General features: G+C 57.6%; 1 protein-coding gene across 4 annotated transcripts; it reads left to right on the forward strand.

Annotated features, from left to right (window-relative positions):
- The first annotated feature begins 7 nt into the window (after window positions 1-7).
- Window positions 8-20,533, forward strand: Kank2 (KN motif and ankyrin repeat domains 2). 4 transcript variants are annotated; one of them, XM_070002232.1, is made up of 13 exons: window positions 8-93; window positions 1,391-1,610; window positions 2,487-2,601; window positions 2,850-3,998; window positions 12,655-12,783; window positions 12,882-12,984; window positions 13,398-13,634; window positions 14,799-14,886; window positions 14,962-15,181; window positions 15,533-15,675; window positions 17,977-18,177; window positions 18,257-18,346; window positions 18,774-20,533. In XM_070002232.1, exons 3-13 carry the CDS (start codon window positions 2,565-2,567, stop codon window positions 18,825-18,827), a joined length of 2,451 nt encoding a protein of 816 aa, XP_069858333.1. In that variant the 5' UTR covers window positions 8-93; window positions 1,391-1,610; window positions 2,487-2,564; the 3' UTR covers window positions 18,828-20,533. The 4 variants fall into 4 exon arrangements, with proteins under 4 accessions (XP_069858333.1, XP_069858331.1, XP_069858334.1 ...); XM_070002230.1 differs by having other exon boundaries at window positions 1,407-1,610; XM_070002233.1 differs by having other exon boundaries at window positions 1,407-1,610; window positions 14,965-15,181.
- The last annotated feature ends 4,172 nt before the right edge of the window (window positions 20,534-24,705 follow it).

Raw genomic sequence — 24,705 nt, forward strand, 5'->3', positions numbered from 1 at the left:
GGGCCGCGGCCGGGCGGCGGCGGCGCGCGGAGGACGCACGGGGCGGCGGGACGCGGGGGGACGGCGGCGGCCGGAGCGCGCCAGCCCGGCGGGGTAGGATCCGGGGGGCTGCTGGGTCGGTCGGGGTTCGAGTCCCGGTTTGGGGGGGGTAGGGGTCCAGCGTGATCGCCCCCCCCGCCCTTCCTCCACCTGGGGGAGGCGGCCAGCCGCGGGCGGAGGGCGGGGGCCGGAGGCGGAGCGGCCGCCGCCGCAGAAACTTGGCCCCGGGGTGTCCCAACTTTTTTCCGCCTCGTCCCCCACCCTGACCCGCTTCCCCGGGGCCCTCCCCTCCCCCGGCCCCCGCCGAGCCCCGGGCGCTGCGGCCCGGCCCGGCCCCCGGGCGGCGGGCAGGCGTCCGGCCCGCGGCGGGGCCTGGGCCTGGCGGGCGGCGGGGCGCGGGCGGCCGGGCGGGCGGGACCGGGCCGCAGCTGTTTGCTATTAGCGTGGGGGGGGGGGGACCCCGCCTCCCCTCCCCCTGCACGGGGCGGGTCCTCCTCCCTCCTCCCCCCCCCCGCCGTCCCCGCTCCCCCCAACTTCGGGGCGGGGAGAGGAGGGCTGGAAAACCCGTGACACACCCAGGCCCTTTGGGGAGACCCCCCAACACCCCGTTCCCTATCCGTGAGCCCCCTTCTCCCCTCTCCTGGAACAACCCCTTCTTTCCTCCTCTCGCTTCTTGCCCCTCGCCTGCTCCAACTTGCAGCACAGAGGGCGCTGGGATGATAGGGAACCCCTGGGGATCCCTGTGCCACCCCCCCCCACTGTCTGTTCTGGAATGGGGGGGGTTGAAGGAGTGAGGGGGGTGGGGCGCACTAGCCAGATCTGCCAGGCTTAGGTTCGAGTCCTGGCTCGGTCAACTTCCCCAAGGACGAGTCACTGTCCCCCTTTTCTGTGTCTCCACCTGTAAAGCGGGGTGCTACCCGTATTTCCACCTCCTGGGGAGAGTGGTGGCTAGCACCTGTCTGCCTAGCTACTCCGGGGGCTGCGAGCTGAAGATCACAGCCCAAAGCCAGTCAGGGCAGGAAAGTCTTTGCAACTCTTTATCTCCACCAAAAAGCCCAGGAATGGAGCTCTGACTCAAGCAGTGAAGTGCCATCCCTGATTGCAAAAAACTAAAGGACAGCACTCAGGCCCTGGGTTCAAGCCCCAGTCCTGGCACATGCGAAAAACTGTTATTATGGTGGTTATATTCACCCTACTTCCAACACCCTGTCTCCCAGCGATTCCCTTCCTGACCCCTGTCCCTGGGAAGTCTCTCATTGGTCCCCAGAAAATATTTTAGGTCAGCTTCCTGTTCCCCGAGGGGAGTGCGGCTCCAGGCAGACAGATGGGAAACCTAATTTCCTATCATCAGTCACCCTGCATTCCAGGTGTTGAAAGTCAGCAAAGCCAGGACAGCGACGTGACAGACAGGGAGAGAGACGTGCAGAGGGACGTGGAGACGCGGAGAGCCACAGACGTGTGAAGAGAGACTCAGCCAGACGGACGGGAAAACCAGCTCAAGTGCAGCGGTTCCTGGAGCCCCAGCCTCGCCTTCATGCCCGGCAGGTGCCCCACCTGGCTGGTCTTCCCAGGTACCCAACTGCCCGCGGGCCAGGTCGGGAAACTGACCCCAGATGTCTGCAGCACGGTGACTGTAGGTCAGACAAGAGGAAGGACTGGTCAAGTTCAAGCAGGGTGTTGGGGACAAAAGGGTCCTGGACAGCATCCAGGGCCGAAGGGTGCTTAGTGAGAGGTCCTGATTGTCCCTCTTTTTTTTTACGGCCTCGCTGAGCCCCCTTTTCTTCCTGCTTCCCGCCCCCCCCCCCGACTTCCCGGGCCTCCACCCTGGCCCTGTTGTGCGCCCCCCACGCCGGACGCGTCCTGGGGGGGCAGGAAGTTGGTTCTGTGTAGCTGGGCAGTGAAACTGTTTATTTTTAGAGAAAATCGTTTTCCATAGTTGGGCGGGGAAAAGCTTTCCCAACTTGCTGCCTCCCCCACCGGCCCGGCCTGACCCGGCCGTCTTGTTTTCTTGGGGGGGTGAGGGGGTGTCACATAGCGCTCCCTCACGTCCCTGCTCTGTCTCCCTGTGTCTTCTGTGTGTCTGTCTCTTTTGATCTCTGCTGGAAGACCCCCCCCTTCCCCGCCGCGCGGCTCACCCCCATCTTTCTCGGTGGCCTGGGCCGAGGAGAGGGGGGGCAGGATGGGTGGGGCTGCGGGCTGGGGGGCCCCCCGGGCCCGGGGCTGTGCGGAGGCCGGGCTGTGGGAACAGCTGGAGCCTGTCCAGGGGCTGGACAGATGTGTGCTCGGGCGGGGAGGTTGGGTTTTCTTTGTTCTGGGGCTGGGCGTGAGTCTAAGCCGGGGTTCTGGGTGGGGTTGTGTGGAGGGGGTGGGCACTCTCCCCCCCCCCCCACAAACACTGATACATTCTTCCTGACACCTCCCCTCCCCACTCCGCACTGTCTCCCCAGGTCAGCTGCTGCCAGTGCTGCAGGCAGTCTGACTTGCAGTCCCAGGACAGCTCCTGACTGGCGTCTGCAGACAAGAGGATGGCTCAGGTTCTGCACGTGCCAGCCCCCTTCCCAGGTGTGCACAGGCCAGGGATGGGGGGAAGTGGGGTCCTGCTATGGGGGTCTGAGGGAGGAGGCCCGGCCCTGTCATGGGGTCTGAGGGAGGAGGCACAGCCATCGTGGGCATCGGAGGGGGCTTGTGGGGGGAGGGAATGGGACACCCTATCCAGGGGGGAGGCCTGAGGCTGGGGACCCCCCCCCCCCGCCCTGGCTGGGAGGGGGAGGCGCGTGCTTAGGGGCGGCGGGGCTGTGTGCACTCGGCAGGGACGCCGGGCCCCGCATCGCCGCCGCCGCCGCCCCCGGCCCGCGAGGCCGAGCCGCCGTACTCGGTGGAGACGCCGTACGGCTACCGGCTGGACCTGGACTTCCTCAAGTACGTGGACGACATCGAGAAGGGCCACACGCTGCGGCGCGTGGCGGTGCAGCGCCGGCCGCGGCTGGGCTCGCGCGGCGCGGGCTCGTGGTGGACCTCCACGGAGTCGCTGTGCTCCACGGCCAGCGCCGACAGCCGCCACTCGGCCTGGTCCTCCTGCGGCCGCAGCGGCCTCCACGGCCAGCCCGAGGCCCGCGGGGGCTTCAACCCGCGCGTGGAGCGCACGCTGCTGGACGCGCGGCGGCGCCTGGAGGCGCAGGTGGGCCCGGGCCTGGGCGCGCTGCCCCCCAGCCTGGCGGGCTCCACCAGCTCGCTGCCCCCCGCCGCCACGCCCCGCGGCTCGGGGCTGTCCACGCCCGTGGCGCCCAGCGCCAGCCACCTGGCCCACGTGCGCGAGCAGATGGCCGCGGCGCTGCGCAAGCTGCGGCAGCTGGAGGAGCAGGTGAAGCTCATCCCCGTGCTCCAGGTCAAGCTCTCCGTGCTCCAGGAGGAGAAGCGCCAGCTGGCCGTGCAGCTCAAGAGCCACAAGTTCCTGGGCCCCCCCTGGGCGGGGGCCCGCGAGCCCCCCGGGGCCCCGGATGACGCCCTGGCCCTCCCCACCCGCAGCGTGGGCACGTGGGTCCGGGAGAGGGACCTGGGCGTGCCGGACGCCGAGGCCGCGCTGGCCGCCCAGGTGGCCGCGCTGGAGACCCAGCTGCACCAAGCGCTGCAGGAGCTGCAGGCGGCCCAGGCCTGCCCCCCGCGGCCCCCCAACAGCCCCGGCCGCGTGGACACCCTCCGCGTGGTGCAGGGCCCAGGCGAGGTGGAGGTGGCGGCCAGCACGGTGGCCGGGACCCCCGCCCAGAGAGCCCAGGACCTGGAGCCCTACGGAGCGGGCCTGAGGGCGCTCAGCACGTCCGGCGGGGGCCCCCAAAACCCGGCGGTCTTCCGCAGCCACGAGGTGGTGGAGGCCATGTGCCCCGTCCCCGCCACGCCCGCCGGCCACGTGCACGTGATCAAAAAGATCAGCATCACCGAGCGAGGCTGCAATGGGACAGCAGGTGAGTGGGGAGGGCGGGGTGTGTGCGTGTCACGGGGGACCCCTCCTGCCGCCAGCCTCTGCCACGCTCTCTCTTCATTGTCCCCCCCCCCACGAAAGGAAGGGTGGGTGGGAATCCCACTTCCAATCTCAGCGCCGTGAGGGGCATGCGGAGAAACAGAGGGTATCTGGTCTTGTTGCTTCTTGGAAATGTCTAGAAAAAGAGGAATTAGGTGTGGTGGGGAGATGCGTCCCCCAAGATCGCCCACACGCAAGATAGAAAACCTCGTGTCCATTCCCTGAGGGCTTGGAGCCGTTGAGCCCCAGAGGAAGAAAATGTGTTGTTGGGGTGACGGAGGCGGCTTCAGGCACGGCGGGATCCAGGGGCTCGGGTGTCACTGCGCGTGTGTCGCACCTTCCCGCCCCTGTCCTGGCTCCTCAGAAGCCGCAGCAAGGCGGCTCCCGCTTTGTGCCTGGAGCCTGCAGCGCTAGGGGTTCAGGGGAACCCTTCGGTCCAGCGAGCACGGGTGACAAAACTCCTGGCCAGGCCTGTCGTGGCGGGGGCGGGCAGCCGCGCCCCCGCCTGCTGGGGCCGCCGGAGGGCTTGGGCGGGACTCTGTGGAGGGGAAGGAGGTGCAGAGGAAGTACCGAGCCCTCGTGCCAGGAAAGGGGTACAGGCTTGTCAGCTGGCCGGGGAGAAGCTGCCAACATGATTCATACTGACAGCACAGCTGCTCACGAGGCCGAGTCCAGCCAGCGGGCGCGGGCGCTGCGCTCAGCGCTTCTCCACGGAGGGGCTGGGGGGGGCCTGGCCGCCCCCCGCCCGGCTCGGGTTATACCTGGGGCTCTGAGTGGCCCTGGGTGAGTGACCTTGCCTCTCTGGGCCTCAGTTTCCCTCCCTGTGAGCCTTTGGTGGAATGCCGATTCGGACTGCTCTCCGGAGGCCTCGGGAATCCATGTATACAGAAAGTGCTCAGTAGGTGCTTTTTAAAAAATGTGTGTTGGTCATGGGGTTTGGGCTCAGGGCCGTATCCCTGAGCTCTTTCACTCAAGGCTGGAGCTCTGCCCCTTGAGCCACAGCGCCACTTCTGGTTTTCTGCTGGTTCATTGGCGATAAGCGTCTCATGGGTTTTCCTGCCCAGGCTGGCTTTGAACCACAGTGCTCAGATCTCAGCCTCCTGAGTAACTAGGATCGCAGGTGTGAGCCGTGTACCCGGTTTGGAGCCGGAGAGACCACTCAGCTGCCCGGCTGTTTTCTGGGTCCCCGGTGTTGTTTCTGGCAAGCTGGGGACACCGCGCCTGTGTTCCCTGTCCCTCCAAAACACTCAGCCCTGCAGCTTTGGCCCCCAGCCAGAGGCCTGCCCGGCCCCGCCTCGCAATCTCTTGAGAGGCTCTGTACCTCCATTCCAGACATGCCTCCTGAGTCAGGCTTCTGACCCAAGGACAGACAGACGTCATGATGTCTAGTCCCTAACAGTGCCTGCTGCTAGCCCTGGAAGTCCCTTCTTAGGTCTCACTTTACTCCTCCTTGCTGCGGCCGGCTCTATCTCAGAACATCTTTGGCAGTTCTGTTTACTGCTTCCGAATCCTGGGCCTGGTCTTTGGTGTGGGTCCGCTCTTCATTTCTTTCCAGCGCCTTGAACTCTGGGCCTGGGCGCTGTCCCTCAGCTCTTCAGTTCAAGGCGAGCACTCTACCACTTGAGCCACAGCGCCACTTCTGGCTTTTTCTGAGTAGTTCACTGGAGATAAGAGTCTCTCAGGCTTTCCTGCCCGGGTTGGCTTTGTAACATGAGTCTTGAAGGTAAGTCAAGGCTGGGAGCCTGGCTCAGAGGTAGGGCGCCTGCAAGGCAGGCCTGAGGCTGGGCTCCATCTCCAGCACTGCAAGACGAGAAGCTGTGGCTGTTTCCAGCATGGCCCTGGGTGGTGGCAGGTGTCTAGGTTTTGTGGCCAGGTTAAAAATAAGCTGGAAGGGCTGGGAAGGTGGCTCAGTGGTAGAGCGCTTGCCTTGCATGCCTGAGGCCCTGGGTTCTTTAGCACCACATAAGGAAAAAGAAAAAAGCCGGAAGTGGCGCTGTGGCTCAAGTAGTAGAGCACTAGCCTTGAGCAGAAGTACTCAGGCACAGAGTTCAAGCCCCACGACTGACAAAACAAAACCAAAAGACAAAAACAGATGAGTGGGCAAGGAGATTAAAAAAAGAGTATGCCAGGTAAGGTGCAGCTGGGACCAAGCCCCTGGCGTCAGGGCTTTATTAGGTGTAGAATATGCTAGAAGATGTGAGAACAAAAGAGGTACAGGGGATGCTGATCATCGAGGGGTGTGGCCAGTGGGGCTCTCGTGACCTGTGACAGTGTAAGACATGACAGTGGAGGACTTCAGTAGCCGCTCAGGTCAGCTTGGTGAAGAAATCAGGAGGCCTCCCCAGAGGCGGCGGCAGCCCTCCCGAAAGCAGCCGCTCTTCAGCAAAGCCTAGAGAGTGGGGAGCGGGGAGGGTGAAGAACCACTCAGGCTGGCAAAGTTGGGGTGTCAGTCAAAGCCTGGAGGACCCCCCCACACATACACACAGGGCCTGGGCGCTGTCCTTGAGCCTCTCTGTACTCAAAGCTAGTGCTTTCCCACTTGAGCTTAGTTTCTGAGTAATTGATTGGAGAAAGGAGTCTCTCGGACTTTGCTGCCCAGGCTGGCTTTGAACCCTGATCCTCAGATCTCAGCCTCCTGAGTAGCTAGGATGACAGGTGGGAGCCACCAGGGCTTCCCAGTCTTCCCCTCCCCCCCTTCCTTCCTTCCTTCCTTCCTTCCTTCCTTCCTTCCTTCCTTCCTTCCTTCCTTCCTTCCTTCCTGTCTTCCTTCCTTCCTTCCTTCCTTCCTTCCTTCCTTCCTTCCTTCCTTTCTGTCTTCCTTCCTTCCTTCCTTCCTTCCATCCTTTTTCTTTCTGTTTTTGAGACCTTTGTTGTCATTTTCCAGTTCCCTTGCCCATGGCTAGACATAATGGGATGCTGGTGGTTTGATAGGTGAGCACTTGGGTTGCTGAGGTAGGAAGATCATGAGTTCAAGGCCACCTCAGGCTGTGTAGCAGACTCTGGCTCAGCAAAACAAATTTTTTTTTTTTTTTGTCAGTTGTGGGGCTTGAACTCTGGGCCTGGGCGCTGTCCCTCAGCTCTTCAGCTTAAGGCGAGCGCTCTACCACTTGAGCTACAGCGCCACTTCCAGTTTTCTGGTGGTTTATTGGAGATGGGAGTCTCACGGTCTTTCCTGCCCGGGCTGGCTTTGAACCGAGATCCTCAGATCTCAGCCTCCTGAGTAGCTAGGATTACAGGCGTGAGCCACCAGCGCCCGGCTCAGCAAAACAAATTTAAGAAACAAATTTTGTTCTTGAGGAGCTCAAAATTGTGTTCAACTAAGTCTACGCCTAACTGGGGTGCATGTAACTAACTCCTCCCTTGCTCTGCTGGTTAGTTGGAGAGACAGGTTCTCTCCAACTTTTCTGCCCAGGTTGTCTTTGAACTGCAGTCCTGTGGATCTCAGCCTCCTCAGGATTACAGGCATGAGCCACCAGCGCCCGGTCCAAGGAGTATTCTTTTGTTGTTGTTGTTGTTTTTCTGTTGGTCGTGGGGCTTGAACTCTGGGCCCGGGCGCTGTCCCTCAGCTCTTCAGCTCAAGGTGAGTGAGTACTGTATCATTTGAGCCACAGCACCACTTCAGGGTTTTCTGGTGGTTTATTGGAGATAAGCGTCTCACAGACTTTCCTGTCCAGGCTGGCTTTGAACCGTGATCCTCAGATCTCAACATGGTGAGTAGCTGGGATGACAGGCGTGAGCCCCTGGCACTTGGCAGTTTTGCTTCCACTGAGATCATTTTCAGATGTGTTCTATTTGTGACTGAGATCACTCACCTGCCTGGCAGTTTTCTGGGTCCCTGGTGGTGTTTCTGGCAAGCTGGGGAATACCACGCCTGTGTTCCCGGTCCCTCCAAACACTCAGGCCTGCAACTCTGGCTCCCGGCCGGCCTCCTGGGAAGCTGGGACTGCAGGCATGCGCCACGGGCATCTGGCTCCTACTTTCCTTCAGTTTATTTTACAGATAGTGTCTCGTGATTTTCCCCAGGATAGCAAACCTCTTACCGCGTGCTCTTTACTAGCTGGGATTACAGGCATGTAGCACAACACCCAGCACAGTATCCTTTTTATTTTTCCCAACCACTTAGCAATGGAAAAAAAATAAACATCCACAGGCCGTAGCTGCCTCAGTGCTGTTCCAGTCTGTCCTGTTTTCTTTCTTGCTTTGTTTTAGCAAGCCAGAGCTCACTGGGTCGTCCTTTTGTGTTCTTCCATTCCCTGACTCAAATGACCTCCTTCCTCAGCCGCCCTCGGCTGGGCCCGCAGCTTTGCCACACCCTGGAGCATTTCTTACTCTCTACCTTCCAGGGGATTCATTTAGATATTTGAAAAAATATGCCTGTGCCCTGTTTAATTTCCTTACATGGTATTGTGTTTCAGAAAAAGAAGGAAGGGGGGGGAGCTTTTTGCTTATTTTTTTTTCCACTCTTTTTCTTTGTTGTTGTGGTCCTGGGGATGGAATCCAGGGGTTTGCACATACTAGGCCAGCGATGTACCCACGGAGCCACGCCCACGGCAAAGGAGATTGGTCGGCTGCCGCTTGGCCACGCCTACCCAAGCCACGCCCTCTGCACGGCCACAGTGGAATTTGTAAACCTGGCTTGCTTTTATTTAATGTGTTTGTTTTTGTCAGTCCTGGGGCTTGAACTCAAGGCCTGGGTGCTGCCCCCTGAGTTTTTTCCTGCTCAGGGCTTAGCGCTCTACCACTTGGAGCCACAGCTTCACATCCAGCGTTTTGGTTGTCCATTGGAGATAAAGAGTTTCATGGGCTTTTCCTGCCTGGGCTGGCTTCCAACTGAGATCCTCAGATCTCAGCCTCCTGCGTAGCTAGGATTATAGGCGGAGTCACTGGCGCCTGGATTGTTTTTATTTTCTTTAATTTTTGTCATGCGTGCTAGTCCTGGGGTTTGAACTTCAGAAGCCGGGTGCTGCCCCTCAGCCTTTTTACTCAAGGGTGATGCTCTACCAATTGAGCCCCAGCCCCACGTCTGGCTTTTTGGAGGTTAATTGGCAACTAGAATCTTCTGGGCGGACCTGGGAAGGTGGCTCAGTGGTAGAGCGCTTGTCTCGCATGAGGCCCTGGGTTCCATTCCTCAGCACCACATAAGTAGGGGGCAAAAAAAGCCAGAAGTAGCGCTGTGGCTCAAGTGGTAGAGGGCTCGCCTTGAGCTGAAGAGCTGAGGGACAGCGCCCAGGCCCAAAGTTCAGGCCCCATGACTGACAAAAAAAAAAAAAAAAAGAATCTGGGCTTACTGAGGCTGGCCTTGGACTGTGATCCTCAAATCTCAACCTCCTGAGTAGCTGAGATTCCAGGCATGAGGCGCCTAGCTCCTCCAGTCTCTTTTCTGTGGTCCGGGGTGGTTATCTTCAGTACTTTGAAAGATAGGGTACCCCATCCCAGCATCCCCCACCCCACCCCCTCCACTTTTGGGGCAGTTTTGGTAGGAGTTCATGTCTCCTCCTGTGTTCCCTTGCCTCTCTCTTTTCCGCTCGAAGCCTCTTGCTCAGGGTCTTGGGTGACTCACCGCTTTATAGACTTACTTCATTTTTCTAGTAGTTTACAGACATTCCTGGAATATTCCAGAATAGGGAATGGCAAACTGCAGCCAGATTTGGCCCGTGGCCTCTCTGTGTGGTTCTCAGCTGAGGAAGTTTGGTGGGTAGAGATGGTTTTTTCTTTTGCTTTTTTGAGGGGCGTTTCTTTCTGCTGGGTCTGGGACTCGGGGCTCTGCGTGCTGGGGAAGCACTCAGTCCTGGGGCGTTGTTGTTGTTGTTGTTTTTAGGACTTGGAATCTGCTGTTTTGTGCAGGTGGCCTGAAACTCTTGGCTTTGTCCTGTTCAGTGGTTGTCCTTTGTCAGTCCTGTAGGCTGGTACTGCAGAAGTGCGGCACCACACGTGACCTCTCCACTGGTGTGAAGATGTCTGAACTCCTCATAAGTAAACGTTAGGGGCTGTGGAGTGGGGGTGGACTCCCAGGAATACATTCAGCCAGGAGCAGTAGCTCACATTCACTTCCTTTTTATTCTTTTTCTTTTTTTGTCAGTCATAGGGCTTGAGCTCTGGGCCTGGGTGCTGTCCCTCAGCTCTTCAGCTCAAGGCGAGCGCTCTACCACTTGAGCCACAGCGCCACTTCCAGTTTTCTGGTGGTTTATTGGAGATTAGAGTCTTATGGACTTTCCTGCTTGGGCTGGCTTTGAACCGCGATCCTTGGATCTCAGCCTCCTGAGTAGCTAGGATGACAGGCGTGAGCCACCGGCACCCAGCTAAAGTGGCTCACACTTATAATTCCAGCTACTCAGGAGTCTGAGATCTGGGGGATCAGGCCTTGACGCCAGCCCAGGCAGAAAAGTCCATAAAACTCTGCCAATGAACCAGCAAAAAACTGGGAATGGAGCGGTGGCTCAAGTGGTATAGAGCCCCAGCCTTGAGTGAAAAAGCGAAAGGACAATGCTCAGCTCCTGAGTTCAAGCCCCAGGACCAGCACACACACAGACACACGCACACACTCACTTGTAAGTTCAGTATCCCCTTGGTAGAGGTAGATTGGGGGTCCCAGAGACCCCTCCCCTCCTTCCCCCAAATCTACAGATGCTCCAGCTCCTTTTTCAAGTGGTGTAGATTTGCACAGAACTTACGCCATCCTCCTGGATGACCCCTGGCCCGCCACGCAATCAGTTAACTCCTTGTTCATGCTCGGGCCGGCGGGACCTTCCACCATCTTGATGTGTATGACGTCGTGAGCTGAGCCCACTTATCAACACGGGCACTGATGAGAAGCATTTGTCTGTCCTTTCCTGTCCCGAATGATCCAGCCCTGGAAAGGCCTGAGGACTAAATAAGTGAACAATAAAACCTCCGGGCATGGTGACCACACACCCAGAGTCTTTCCTTTTTTTTGGTGCTGGGTTCGGGTACTGTCACTGAGCTTTTGTGCTGAGGACTGGCGCTCTACCATTTGAGCCACAGCTCCACTTCTGGCTTTTGGGTGGTTCATTGGAGATAAGAATCTCGTGGATTTTCCTGCCCTAGTTGGCTTTGAACCTCCATCCTCAAACATGAGCCACCAGCTCCCAGGCTTTATGTGTATGTGTTGTTTCTGTTTTATTTATTTTTTATTTTTGGTCAGTCCTGGGGCCTGAACTTAGGGCCTGGGTGCTATGCCTGAGCTTCTTTTGCTCAAGGCTAGCCCTCTACTACTTGAGTCACAGTGCCAACTTGCGGCTTTTTCTGTTTGTGGTGCTTAGGAATCGAACCCAGGTCTTCATGCATGCTAGGTGAGCACTCTACCGCTAAGCCACCTTCCCAGCCCTTGTTGTTATAATGTGAATTGATTCTTAAGGTTTAAAAAGCAGAATCAGGAGACCGGGGATAGGGCCTAACAAGCATGAAGTGCTGGGTCCAGCCCAAAGCTGACACGCACAGAACCAATAATGACAAAAGAAGAAAAGAGCAAATGTTAACTCAGAAAGCTGGACGATGGTGGCTCACGCGTGTAATCCCAGCTGTTCAGGAGGCTGAGATCTGAGGATCGCAGTTCAAAAGCCAGCCTGGCCCAAGAGAGTAGATGAGATTCTGAATTCCAATGAACCAGCAATGGAGCTGTGGCTCAAGTAGTAGAGCACCAGCCTTAAGCAAAAAGTTCAGGGATGGCACCTAGGATCTGAATTCAAGCCCCAGGAGCAACACACACACACACACACACACACACACACACACACACACACACACACACACACACACACACACACACACACACACACACACACACACACACACACACACACACACACACACACACACACACACACACACACACACACACACACACACACACACACACACACACCAGCGTTGTTGTGACTGGGCGTAGTCTGTGGGCTCCCTGCGATCCTGGGCCAGCGTCCCACGCGGCCCTGCCCTGTCTGGGCTCTCGGTCTGCGAGGGGGTGGGGCCGCGTCACTGAACCGCTGTGACCTTGTCCAGGCTGCTGCCCCTCCCCGTGAAGAAGGGGGCTTGCCCTTCCTTGGGCTGAAGTGTTGGGGGCCCAGGGCAGGAAGTCCTGGAATAGGAGAGGTGCCCGGCCCGGAGAGCTGAGTGCATTCCAGCAGCCAGGCACCCGTGGCTCACGCCTTGTAATCCTCACCACTGCAGAGGCTGAGATCTGGAGGATCGCAGTTCCAAGCCAGCCTGGGCAGGAAAGGCTGTGAAACTCTTTATCTCCAATTAAACATCAGAAAACCAAGCCGGGCGCCGATGGCTCACACCTGTCATCCCAGCAACTCAGGAGGCTGAGATCTGAGGATCACAGTTCAAAGCCAGCCTGGGCAGGAAAGTCTTATCTCCAATGAACCACCAGAAAACTGGAAGTGGCGCTGTGGCTCAGGTGGTAGACGCTCGCCTTGAGCTGAAGAGCTGAGGGACAGCGCCCAGGCCCAGAGTTCAGGCCCCACGACCAACAAAAGAAAGAATTGATGATTCCGCCGCTGCCTTGCTGGATTTGGGGTGTGACCATTGTAGTTTTGTGGTGTGGCCCCAGGTTCGAGCCTGACCGTGCATCTCCCCAGGTCCCCCACAGGCTTCTTCCGAGTCTGCCCCGTCCCCCGTGGAGTCAGCCGTGCACCCCGACACCGCCAGCCGGGAGCCCGCCCCGCGTGCAGCCCCCTCCCCCCAGCCACAGGAGGCCAGCGGGGCAGGTGAGTGGCTGTGTCCCCCCACACACACGGGGTGCAACCCCCGGGCCGCCTGGTGGGGGTCACCCAGAGCCCAACCTGACACCCCCCCACCCCTCCAGGTGGGGACCCCGTGGAGGTGCGGGCCATCGTGAAGCGCAGCGAGGCGGCTGCAGACCCCACAGCCGAGAGGGGGAGTCTCCAGTTTGTGGGGGTTAATGGCGGGTAAGAGGGGGACCCCACCCTCACCCCCTCCATCCAAGGGCCTGCGTGAATAAGACTTAGCCCGGGCACCTTAGCTGTGCTGAATCCATGGGGAAACCGAGGCACAGGGAAGCTGGGCGCCTGCCCTGGGGTCTAGAGCTGGTGTCTGCGGGAAGGTGGCTTCGGCTCCTGGGAGCCCAGCCCGAGAAAAGGCTGAAAGGCGGAGGGAGAAAACTGATTCATGCTGAGTTCACAAAGGGGGGCCAGGCGTGGTAGCTCACGCCTGTAATCCCAGCAGAGGCAGGATCACACGTGCACTCAAGAGTCCACAAACAGCCTTAGAGTTGGTCCACGGAGCGCCTCTGCCAAGTGGGGCAAAGTTTAAAACCCCGTGGAGGATAGGCCCGACCCCTCCCACCCGCCCAACTCCTCAGGTACGAGTCCTCATCCGAAGACTCCAGCACGGCCGAGAACTTCTCAGACGACAGCACCGAGAACGAGGCCCCAGGACCGGAGGCCAGGGTTCCCGGCGAGGCCGAAGCCCCCCAGCAAACAGCCGCCGGGACAGCGGGCCTCCGGACCGGCCGCCCGCGCTGCCAGCTGTCTCGGGAGTCTCAGCACGTGCCCGCAGCCGAGGGGGCAGCAGGGTCCAACTCGGAGGAGGACATCCGGTCAGTTTTCTGGGTGGAGGGGCGTCAGGCAGCGCCGAGGGTGGGCGTACCTTGTGTCTTCTTTCCCTATCAGTCCTGCACACTGTAGTGTGAATTAGTGAGCCAGCACTTTCCCTTTCTGAGCTCCTCCATGTCTGGAGGCTTGCTAAGGGTATCAGAGCCTTTTGCTTTTCTGTTTTTGGTTTTGTTTTGTTTTTGTTGGTCATGTGGCTCAAACTCAGGGTCTGGGCATGTCCCTGAGCTCTTTTAAGTCTAATGCTCTGCTACTTTGAGCCAGAGATCCCTGGGTGATTCACTGGGGATAAGAGTCTCATGGCTTTTCCTGCCTAGATTGGCTTTGAATGATGATCCTCAGAGCTCAGCCTCCTGAGTAGCTAGGATGACAGGCGTGAGCCACCAGCGCCCAGCCGAAGCCCTTCTTCAGGCTGCTGATAACAGCATTTAGCGGGCTAGGAAGTTCATCCTCACCTCTCACCTATTTAAGTCTCTCTCTCTCTCTCTCTCTCTCTCTGTCTCTCTCTCTGTCTCTCTCTCTGTCTCTCTCTCTCTGTCTCTGTCTCTGTCTGTCTCTCTCTCTCTCTCTCTCTCTCTCTCTCTCTTCTTCCCCCTGACGAAATATCTGACAAGGGCCAAGTGTGGTAGCTTACACCTGTAATTCCAGCTAGGTCCTTGGGAGGTAGAGACAGGAGGATCATGGGATTGAGGCCCAGCCTGGCCAGGCCCATCTCTGAAACAGACATGCATAAGAAGTGGTGTTGGGGCTGGGAAGGTGGCTCAGTGGTAGAGCGCTTGCCTTGCATTCCTGAGGCCCTGGGTTCGATTCCTCAGCACCACATAAGCAGAAAAAGCCGGAAGTGGTGCTGTGGCTCAAGTGGTAGAGCGCTAGCCTTGAGCTGAAGAGCTGAGGGACAGCGCCCAGGCCCAGAGTTCAGGCCCCATGACCGACAAAGAAAAAGCAGTGGTGACAGGGGGATCAGGGTCCGTGTCCAGCCTGGGAGGAAGCGCGAGACCCTGCCCGAGAGGGAGACCAAAGGCAGATGACCGGGGACGGGAGACCAGGACAAGGGCGTGTGTGCTCCCGGGCCTGCTCTGCGGGGCGGGCAGTGCCCCTCGGGGCCCGCGTGCCCTGCCTCCGCCGAGCGCCCCCACCCCCCCCCCCCCCAGGATGGAGCTGAGCCCGGACCTCATCTCGGCCTGCCTGGCCCTGGAGAAGTACCTGGACAACGCCAACGCGCTCACGGAGCGGGAGCTGGTAGGGCCGGGGCGCCGGGGCGGGGTGGGGTGCGCGCCGCGGCCAGCCCGGCTCACCCCCCCCCCCCGTGCGCAGAAGGTGGCCTACACCACCGTGCTGCAGGAGTGGCTGCGCCTGGCCTGCCGCCGCGACGCGCACCCCGAGCTCGTGCGCCGCCACCTCGTCACCTTCCGCGCCATGTCCGCGCGCCTGCTGGACTACGTGGTCAACATCGCCGACAGCAACGGCAACACGGCCCTGCACTACTCCGTGTCCCACGCCAACTTCCCCGTGGTGCGGCAGCTGCTGGACAGCGGTGAGGCCCGGGCGCCGGGGGGGGGCGCGCCGGGGGGGGGGGGAGCTGGCGCCCGCCCCGTCCGAGGGGGGAGGACGGCGGCCCGGCAGCGCCTCCGCCCGCCCCGAGCGCGCTGCCCGGTGGTCCGCGGGGACAGTGGCCTCCGGCCTGCGCCCGCACTGGGGGCCACACGGGCGGCCTGCAGGCTGATTCACAGGGTTGCCCCTGGGACACCCCAAACCTGACCATCACCCCGTCCAGGGGCCCCTCCTCGAAGGATGGGACTTAGGAGAAAAGGGGTCCGGATAAGCCAGCCCCCAGGGGAGCCCGGGAAGGGGGCTGGCCTCTGACCCCGCGCGCCCCGCCCCTCAGGTGTGTGCCAGGTGGACAAGCAGAACCGCGCGGGCTACAGCCCCATCATGCTCACCGCGCTGGCCGCGCTCAAGACCCAGGACGACATCCAGACGGTGGACCAGCTCTTCCGCCTGGGGGACGTCAACGCCAAGGCCAGCCAGGTGCGGGCTCCCGGTTCCAGGCCACCGATGGGGAAACTGAGGCCCACGAGAGGCAGGGTCCCAGGCCAGCCCGGGCGAACGCAGAGACCCAGTTCCAAAGACAACACGGGGCGGGGGCGGGGCTAGCGGGGCGGGGCTCTGGGTGTGGGCGTGGTCCGGTGGTGGGCGGGGCTCTGGCCAGGGCGGGGTTCAATGATGGAGCCGGGCTCTTGGTGAGGGCGGGGCTCTGGCCAGGGCGGGGCCAATGGTGGGGCAGGGCTCGGGTAGGGCGGGGTCCAGTACAGCCCAAGGAAATAAGATTCAAGGCGCCAGACAACCATGGCGCTCGCCTGTCATCCTAGCTACTCAAGAGGCTAAGAGCTGAGGATCAAGGTTCAAAGACAGCCCGGGCAGGAAAGGCCATGAGATTCTTATCTCCAAAAAGCCAGAAGTAGAGCTGTGGCTCAAGTGGTACTAGAGTAGTGGCCCTGAGCACCACCGCTCAGGGGTCGCACCCGGATCAGAGTTCAAGCTCTAGTACCAATGAAAAGAAAGATTTTTTTTTTTTTTCCTGAAGTTCAGAAAAAAATTCCAGCACTCAGGAGGCTTAGGCAAGATGATCAGGAAGATCTCAATTCAACGTCTGCCTGAGCTGCACAGTGAGACCGTTTTGGGGGAGAAATGAAACAGGGGAATCAGCATCATGCACTGTGACTTTGATCTGTAATCTTAGAGCGCTAAAAAGAGGATGGTGTTTTAAAGCCAGCCCAGGCAAAGAGCTAGCCACGACCTATCTCCAGACAAGCCAGGCATGCTGCGGCATAGCTATCTGGAAGATGAAGAATCATGGCCAGAGGCCAGCCCGGGCATACCAAGGGACAGTGGTATGCCTTTCAGGGCTGGACATCTATTGGTGATAGGAGGCCCTAGGTTTGATCTCTGGCCCAGCAAAGGTTACAAAGCAATGTTTAACCTCTTGTGTCTGGCTTCATTTTTTTTTTGTTGGTTGTGGGGCTTGAACTCGGCCTGGGCGCTGTCCCTCAGCTCTTCAACTCAAGGCTAGCGCTCTACCACTGAGCCACCTTCCAGCCCCACCCATGTGTCTGGCTTCTTTCACTCAACAATAGTGTGTGCAAAATTCATCCATGTTGAGTATTCTTAGTATACAAAATACTGTTCTCATCCCTTTTCGTGGCTGAGTATTATTCTATTATATGACTGAACCACAATTTGATGTGTGTGTGTGTGTGTGTGTGTGTGTGTGTGAGTGTGTGTGTGTGTGTGTGTGTTGTGACTGGAGCTTGAACTCAGGGCCTTGTGCTTCCACTATACTTTTTGGCTCAAGGATGGCGCTCTACCATTTGAGCCAAGCCTCCACTTCCAACTTTTTGCTTAGCTGGCTTTGACTCAGAAGGTGATCCTCAGATCTCAGCCTCCAAAGTAGCTAGGATTCCAGCTGTGAGCCACCAGCCCCTACATGTTTTTTTGTACAAAGTTTTGGTTTATTTATTTATTTATTTTGGACGTTTAAGGAGAAAGTTCGTCATTCTGTAACCCATTCTGGCCTGGAACTTGCTTTGTAGCCCAGACTGGTCTTTTGTTGTTATTATTGTTCATGAGGCTTGAGGCCTGGGCGCTGTCCCTCAGCTCTTTCACCCATGGCTAGCACTCTACCACTTTGAGCCACAGCGCCACTTCCTCCGTTTCCTGAGTGGTTTATTGGAGATCAAAGTCTCACAGTCCTTCCTGCCTGGGCTAGCTTTGAACCGCGATCCTCCGATCTCAGCCTCTCAAAGGCTGGGATTACAGGCATGTCCTCCTATACCCGTGCTCTTGCATTGACTGTTTTATTGAGGCATACCCCTTACACGGACACAGGTACAGATCTTAGCTGGATGAGGGGGGCGGTCCCCACAGTAGAAGGACACGGGGTGGGGTGGGCAGAGGTCCCCTGAGAATGAGACCTTGAAGCCAAGGGGACTTGGAAGACTGTTCAAGACATGATATATGATGAGGCGGGGCATGGGACAGAGGCGGGGCCTGCGAGGGCGAAGCCACAGCCCCATTGGTTGCCGTGGCCAGGCGGGGCAGAGGCGGGGCCGGCCAGGGCGAAGCCACAGCCCCATTGGTTGCCGTGGCCAGGCGGGGCAGGGGCGGGGCCGGCCAGGGCGAAGCCACAGCCCCATTGGTTGCCGTGGCCAGGCGGGGCAGGGGCGGGGCCGGCCAGGGCGAAGCCACAGCCCCATTGGTTGCCGTGGCCAGGCGGGGCAGGGGCGGGGCCGGCCAGGGCGAAGCCACAGCCCCATTGGTTGCCGTGGCCAGGCGGGGCAGACGGCGCTGATGCTGGCGGTCAGCCACGGCCGCGTGGACGTGGTGAAGGCGCTGCTGGCCTGCGACGCGGACGTCAACGCCCAGGACGACGACGGCTCCACGGCCCTCATGTGCGCCTGCGAGCACGGCTTCAAGGAGATCACGGGGCTGCTGCTGGCCGTGCCCAGCTGCGACATCGCGCTCACAGACCGCGTGAGTCCCCTTGGGGCGCCCCGCCGCCCCCCACGGTGTCCCCGGCGCAGGGGGCGCTGATGTCCTGGGGGCCTTGCAGGACGGGAGCACCGCGCTCATGGTGGCTCTGGACGCCGGGCAGAGCGAGATCGCGTCCATGCTGTACTCCCGCTTGAACATCAAGTGCTCCGTGAGTCTTGGGGCGAGGGCCCGCGGGGCGGGGGGGCCGCGGACGGCCAGGCCCCGCCAGGCCTCTGCACGGCTAAGCGCGCACCCCACCCGTCACCAGCCGTGCAGCCAGGAAAGGCCGCTGGGGCTTGGCTTCAGTGGGGTTCGGGCCTGAGAATCACATCGTACATGGAAAATAGAGCCAGTGGGGGAATTCCTAGCAGCCAGGTGTGGGGGTTCACACCTGTAGCCCCAGCTACTCAGGAGGGGCGGTTCCAGGCCGGCTCCCTTCCTTCCAGGCGCACTGACTGCGGCCTCCCTGCCCCTGCCCCAGGGCCTTTGCATCTGCCACCCACTCTCCACAGGGCCTCACAGCCCGGGCCATGTGCAGCCAGCCTGCCCCGACCCTCGCTCACCGCCCGCTCTCTGCTTTCTTCTCTCCGTTACAGTTTGCCCCAATGTCAGACGATGACAGTCCAGCATCATCCTCGGCTGAGGAGTGACCACCAGGGAAAGCCCTGCCCCCCCTCCTCCCAATCTCCCCCCCCCCCCCCGCCTCCCACTCCCCAAGACCCAGATCTGAAAGACCAATCGGCGTCTTCACCCCTGGTGGGGGAACGGAACCCCAACAGACCGACATGGGGTTCCCCCAGCGCCCCCCCCCATTCAAAGGCACCGCAGTACGAACGGAAGCCGAAACCCCCTCTGTGCCGGTGCCAGTGGCCGGCGCTGGGGGGTGGGGGGAGCTCAGCAACCGTGGTCGGAGGGGGTGGCGGGGAGCAGGAGGGGCTGGAGTCACAGGTTTGCTTCCACACCCCAAATCTTAGCCTTCAGCGGCCCTGTCCCAAGTGGCTTTGCGGCCGCCCCCCCCCCCCCCCGTTGGCTATCTTGAGGGACATAGTTCTGGGGCCCCCGATGGAGCTGGGGGGGCTCAGGCCGCTACAGCCAAGGCCGCCCCATGACCTGCAGGTGCTAACCCTCCCCCCCCACCACGGAGGCCTTGCTAGATAGTTCTTCTAATCTTTTAACAACTAGACACTTTGCAGCCTCCTGGAATCGGGCGGCCATGGCCACAGTTCCCTACGTGGCCAGTCTTTTCACCATCTTCCTTTTTTTGGGGTCCCCAGAATTTCAATACAATTTTCTCTTTTTTTTTTTTCCTTTGGTCAGTTGTGGGGCTTGAACTCTGGGCCTGGGCGCTGTCCCTCCGCTCTTCAGCTCAAGGCGAGCGCTCTACCGCTTGAGCCACGGCACCACTTCTGGTTTTCTGGTAGTTTTATTGGAGATAAGAGTCTCACAAACTTTCCTGCCCTGGCTGGCTTTGAACCACAATCCTCAGATCGCAGCCTCCTGAGTAGCGAAGCTGACAGGCGTGAGCCGCCAGCGCCGGGATTACAGTGATCTTTCCTGCTCCTTTACTTGGTGTGTCAGAAAAAGGAAAAGGGTTCTCCATGTACTTGCGATCTGGGGGTGAGCTCTCCCCCTACGTTTGGGTCTCAGCCCGCCCTCCTGGCCTGTGAACCCCAGCCTTCCTTTACAGGTCAGAGACGCCGACCCCCGAACCCCACTTTCACTAAGTAAAGCAAAGCAGCCACGCGCCACCTTCTCTCTCAAAGGAGCCATCTTGGCTTGAAGTCGGCCTGGCTTGCTCTGGTTTTTATTAAAAGGCAAAAGGGCTTATCTGGGCCAGGCATTGTGCAGCACGCCTGTAATCCCAGCGCTCTGGAGGCTGAGGAATGACAGTGTGGGCTCAGTGCTAGCCTGGGCTCAAGTGAGATGCCATTGTGAAGATTAAGAAAGAAAAAAAAGTGTAAGCTTGGGAGCATGGATGGCCCAAAGAGAGAGTCTGGCTGGATGAGCCGATGGATGGACGGATGGACGGACGGATGGGTGGATGGGTGGGTTGCATGTGTGTGTGTGAAGTAGAAAACCAACGAGGATGGGGGACGATTGCTGGTGTGTGTTGGAAGGTGTAGCTTTAGGACTTTTTGGAAAAGCCATGTGCCTTTGGTCCTGTGGGTGTGACCCCAGCTCCCGGCCGAGTCCCCGCCTGCCTGTGCTGCCTGTGCCCCACCCCCACGTATACGCGTGACCCCTCGTTTCACTTCTCACTACGGTACATCCATGACAGTATTATATACAAATGAAGTATCCTTTTTTTATAATCTTTTTGTAGAAATTAAAAAGAATAAAGTAACGGATAATGCCAGTGCTTCAGGGTTTTCCTTAGCGCTTGTTTCCTTTTTGTTTCTTGTGCTGCTCCTGGGGCTTGAACTCAGGGCCTGGGCACAGTCCCTCCAGGCTAGAGCCACAGAACCACTTCCAGCTACGTGGCAGCTAGTTGCACATAGAGAGTATAAGGCAAGCACTAGTAGGTCACGCCTGTAATGCTAGCTCCTCAGGAGGCCGAGATCTGAGGATGGGCCTCAAAGCCAGCCTGGCAGGAGAGTCTGTGAATCTTTCTTCCTTCCCTTCCTTCCTTCCCTTCCTTCCCTTCCTTCCTTCCTTCCCTTCCTTCCTTCCCTTCCTTCCTTCCCTTCCTTCCCTTCCTCCCTTTCCTTCTTTCCTTCCTTCCTTCCTTCCTTCCTTCCTTCCTTCCTTCCTTCCTTCTTTCTTTCTCTCTCTTTCTTTCTTTCTTTCTTTCTCTTTCTTTCTTTCTTTCTTTCTTTCTTTCTTTCTTTCTTTCTTTCTTTCTTTCTTTCTTTCTTTCTTTCTTTCTTTCTTTCTCTTTCTCTCTTTCTCTCTTTCTCTCTTTCTTTCTTTCCTATCCCTGAGCCTCTTTGTGCTCAAAGTTAGCACTCTACCACTTGAGCCACAGAGCCACTTCCGGTTCTCTGGTGGTTCAGTGGAGATAAGAGTCTCACAGTCTCTCCTGCCCAGGCTGGCTTTGAACTGCGATCCTCAGATCTCAGCCTCCTGAGTAGCTAGCATGACAGGTGAGAGCCACTGTGCCCAGCTACACTTTTGTTTTTGTTTTTTGTTTTTTTAATTGTTGGAGATAAGAGTCTCATGGGGCCCGGCGCCAGTGGCTCACGCCTGTAATCCTAGCTACTCAGGAGGCTGAGATCTGAGGATTGCGGTTCAAAGCCAGCCTGGGCAGGAGAGACCGTGAGACTCCCATCTCCAATAAACCACCAGAAAATCGGAAGTGGCGCTGTGGCTCAAGTGGTAGAGCGCTCGCCTTGAGCTGAAGAGCTGAGGGACAACGCTCAGGCCCAGAGTTCAAGCCCCACGACCGACAAAAAAAAAAAAAAAAAAAAAAGAGAGTCTCATGGGGACTTTTCTGCCCGAACTGACTTTGAACCACTGTCTGGCTGTGATAAACTCTTTAGTGAGGTTTGAACTCAACGCAGAGGCTTTGCGCTTGCTCAGCTGATGTTCTATCTCTGGAGCTGCTTATTTTGGAGAAAATCCCAGTACTGCCCCCAAAAGATAAAATCTCCTGCCTTTTTCATCAAAGGAACTCTAAAGTCCAAAATTATTTTTGGATGTCAGTGTGAGGACCGAGTGGAAAATCCCACACGTGTGTGACTGCTCGCAATGGCTCAAAGTCTACGTTCAGAAATATTAACAATACACGACACTACTTTTGGGTTGTGTGTAAAATGGTAGAAGCCTTGAGCTGGTGGCTCACGCCTGTCATCCTAGCTACACAGGAAATCTAGGGGATCATGGTTCAAAGCCAACCCAGACAGGAAAGTGTTGAGAACTTCTCCCATTAGCCAGCAAAAAGCTAGACTGGGGGCATGGCTCAAGTGGTAGAGCCAGCAAGACAAAGCAAGTGTGAGGCCCCGAGTTCCTTTCAATCCTGGTACTGGCAGAAGGAAACAATACATATGTTTATGTATATGTGTATATATATATATATATATATATGTGTGTGTGTGTATATATATATATATATATATATATGAAACAACTGACTTGTGTTTAAACAGGTTTCATCCTCAAAATATCGTGTGTGAGTGTGTGTGTGTGTGTGTGTGTGTGTGTGTGTGTGTGTGTGTGAAAGAGAGAGACTTGGGTGCTGTTCCCTGAGCTTAGCTGGTACTCTACCACTTGAGCCACGGCCCCATTTCTGCCCTTTTTTGCTAGTTACTTGGAGATAAGAGTCTCAGGCTTGCCGGGCGCTGGTGGCTCACGCCTGTAATCCTAGCTACTCAGGAGGCTGAGATCTGAGGATCGCGGTTCAAAGTCAGCCCGGGCAGGAGAGACCATGAGACTCCTATCTCCAATAAACCACCAGAAAACCGGAAGTGGCGCTGTAGCTCAAGTGGTAGAGCGCTAGCCTTGAGCTGAAGAGCTGAGGGACAGCGCCCAGGCCCAGAGTTCAAGCCCCACGGCCGACAAAAAAAAAAAAAAAAAGAGTCTCAGGCTTTTCTGCTTAGGCTGGCTCTGAACCACTATCCTCAGATCTTAGCTTCTTTTGCTTCTTTCTTCCAGTTCTGGGACTTGAATTCAGGTCCTAGGCGCTGTCCCTGAGCTTCTTTTGCTCAAGGCTAGCACTCTACCACTTGAGCCACAGCGCCACTTGCGGCTTTTTCTGTTCTGTGGTGCTGAGGAATGGAACCCAGGGCTTCATGCATGCTAGGCAAGCGCTCTACCACTGTGACACATTCCCAGCTCTGCGGGTATGTATTCCTAAGCCAGCGGTTCTTGGCCTGTATCAAGTTTCTCAGGAGTTTCCGAGCCAAGAAAAGCCTTTAGGAAATAATAATGAAAAAAAAAAATGGTTTCTCATTTTTTCTCAGAGAGCAATTGCCAACCCCATTTTATCTTGTTCTAGCTCCTTCCTTTGCCCCTCCCTCCCTCTCTCCCTCTTTCCTTTCTTTCTCCCTCCCCCCTGCCTTTTTTTTTTTGGCCAGTCCAGGGACCTGATCTCCTGAGGCTTTACCACTTGAGGTACAGCGCTTCTTCCAGCTTTTTCTGTGATTAATTGGGATGAGAGGCTCTGGGGAACTTTATCTCAGCCTCCTCGAGTCGCTGGGATTACAAGTGTGAGCCACCAGTGCCCAGCTCTTTGTTTAAAATCTTTTTTTTTTTTGGTCAGTCACGGGGCTTGAACTCTGGGCCTGGGCGCTGTCCCTCAGCTCTTCAGCTCAAGGCGAGCGCTCTACCGCTTGAGCCACAGCGCCACTTCCGGCTTTTTTCTTTTTGCAAGCGCTCTACCACTGAGCCACCTTCCCAGCCCTTGTTTAAAATCTTATTTGAGGATGTATGTAGCCGAGGCTGCCCACACATTGAAAAATCCTTCTGGCTCAACTTCTCCCAAGCTGGGAGCCGTAAGGGCTTGGCTTCTACTTCCAGCTTCTTTTAAAGGTCTTGATACTGTTTTCTAAAGCCACAGCCCAGTTTTCCAACCCCATCCACAGAACACAAGGACTTCCATTTCTCCACCCCCCCATTGGCACATCATTGGGGGCTTTTGGGGGAGGGGGGTGCTTTGGTTTCTTTGTTTGGGGGACAGTAGCTATTCTAAGGACTGGGAGGTGGAGCTTTTGGAAATGAGAAGGTGGGTGGCCTTTTGGACGGGCTCATCTATATATTTGTCAAGCTCTGGTTGCTCAATTTGCAATGGCTTATCTCCTGAACACCCCCGCACCCCCCAACTGATAAGGCTATCTTTAGCTCCAAGGCTTGGAAAAGGTTAGGAACCAGCCAAGGTCATGGGCAAACTGCCCAGCCAGAAACTAAACCCAAGGCCTTCCCCCTCCCCCTCCCAAATGCTGAGGTAGAAGCCAGGGTCTTGTTTTGCACGCCTATAATCCCAGGAGGCTGAGATCTGAGGATCAAAGTTCAAAACTAGCTCAGGCAGGAAAGTCCTGTGAGACTCTTAGCTCCAATTAACCAGCAAAAAGCTCGAAGAAGAGCTGTGGCTCAAGTGGCAGAGCAGTAGACTTTAGGGAAATAGCCAAGGGACAGTGCCTAGGTCCTGAACACTAACACAGACACACACACACACACACACACACACACACACACAAAGTAAGTTTTAAATAGTTGTACAAACTGAGTTTCAGTCCCACAAGTCAGATTATGGTTCTGGGACTTGAACTCTGGGCCTGGGTGCTGTCTCAGAGCTTCTTTTGTTTAAAACTAAGCACTCTACCACTTGAGCCACTGCATCACTTCTGGCTTTTACTCAGTAGTTTACTGGAGATGAATCTCATGGACTTTCCTACCCTGGCTGGCTTGAACTGCGATTCTCATATCTCAGCCTCCTGAGTAGTTAGGATGACAGGTCACTAAGCCATATTCCCTGCCCCTGATACTTCTCCTGCGCCTATTGGTCATTGCCGATAACTAACAATGAAGGGAGCCAATGAGGCTTACCCTCGGGTGGAGGGGGGGGATAAGGCGGGGCCCCAGGATGCTGATTTA

Source organism: Dipodomys merriami, unplaced genomic scaffold, assembly GCF_024711535.1.
Source record: "Dipodomys merriami isolate MVZ:Mamm:240054 unplaced genomic scaffold, mDipMer1.0.p SCAF_6, whole genome shotgun sequence".
NCBI lineage: Eukaryota > Metazoa > Chordata > Mammalia > Rodentia > Heteromyidae > Dipodomys > Dipodomys merriami.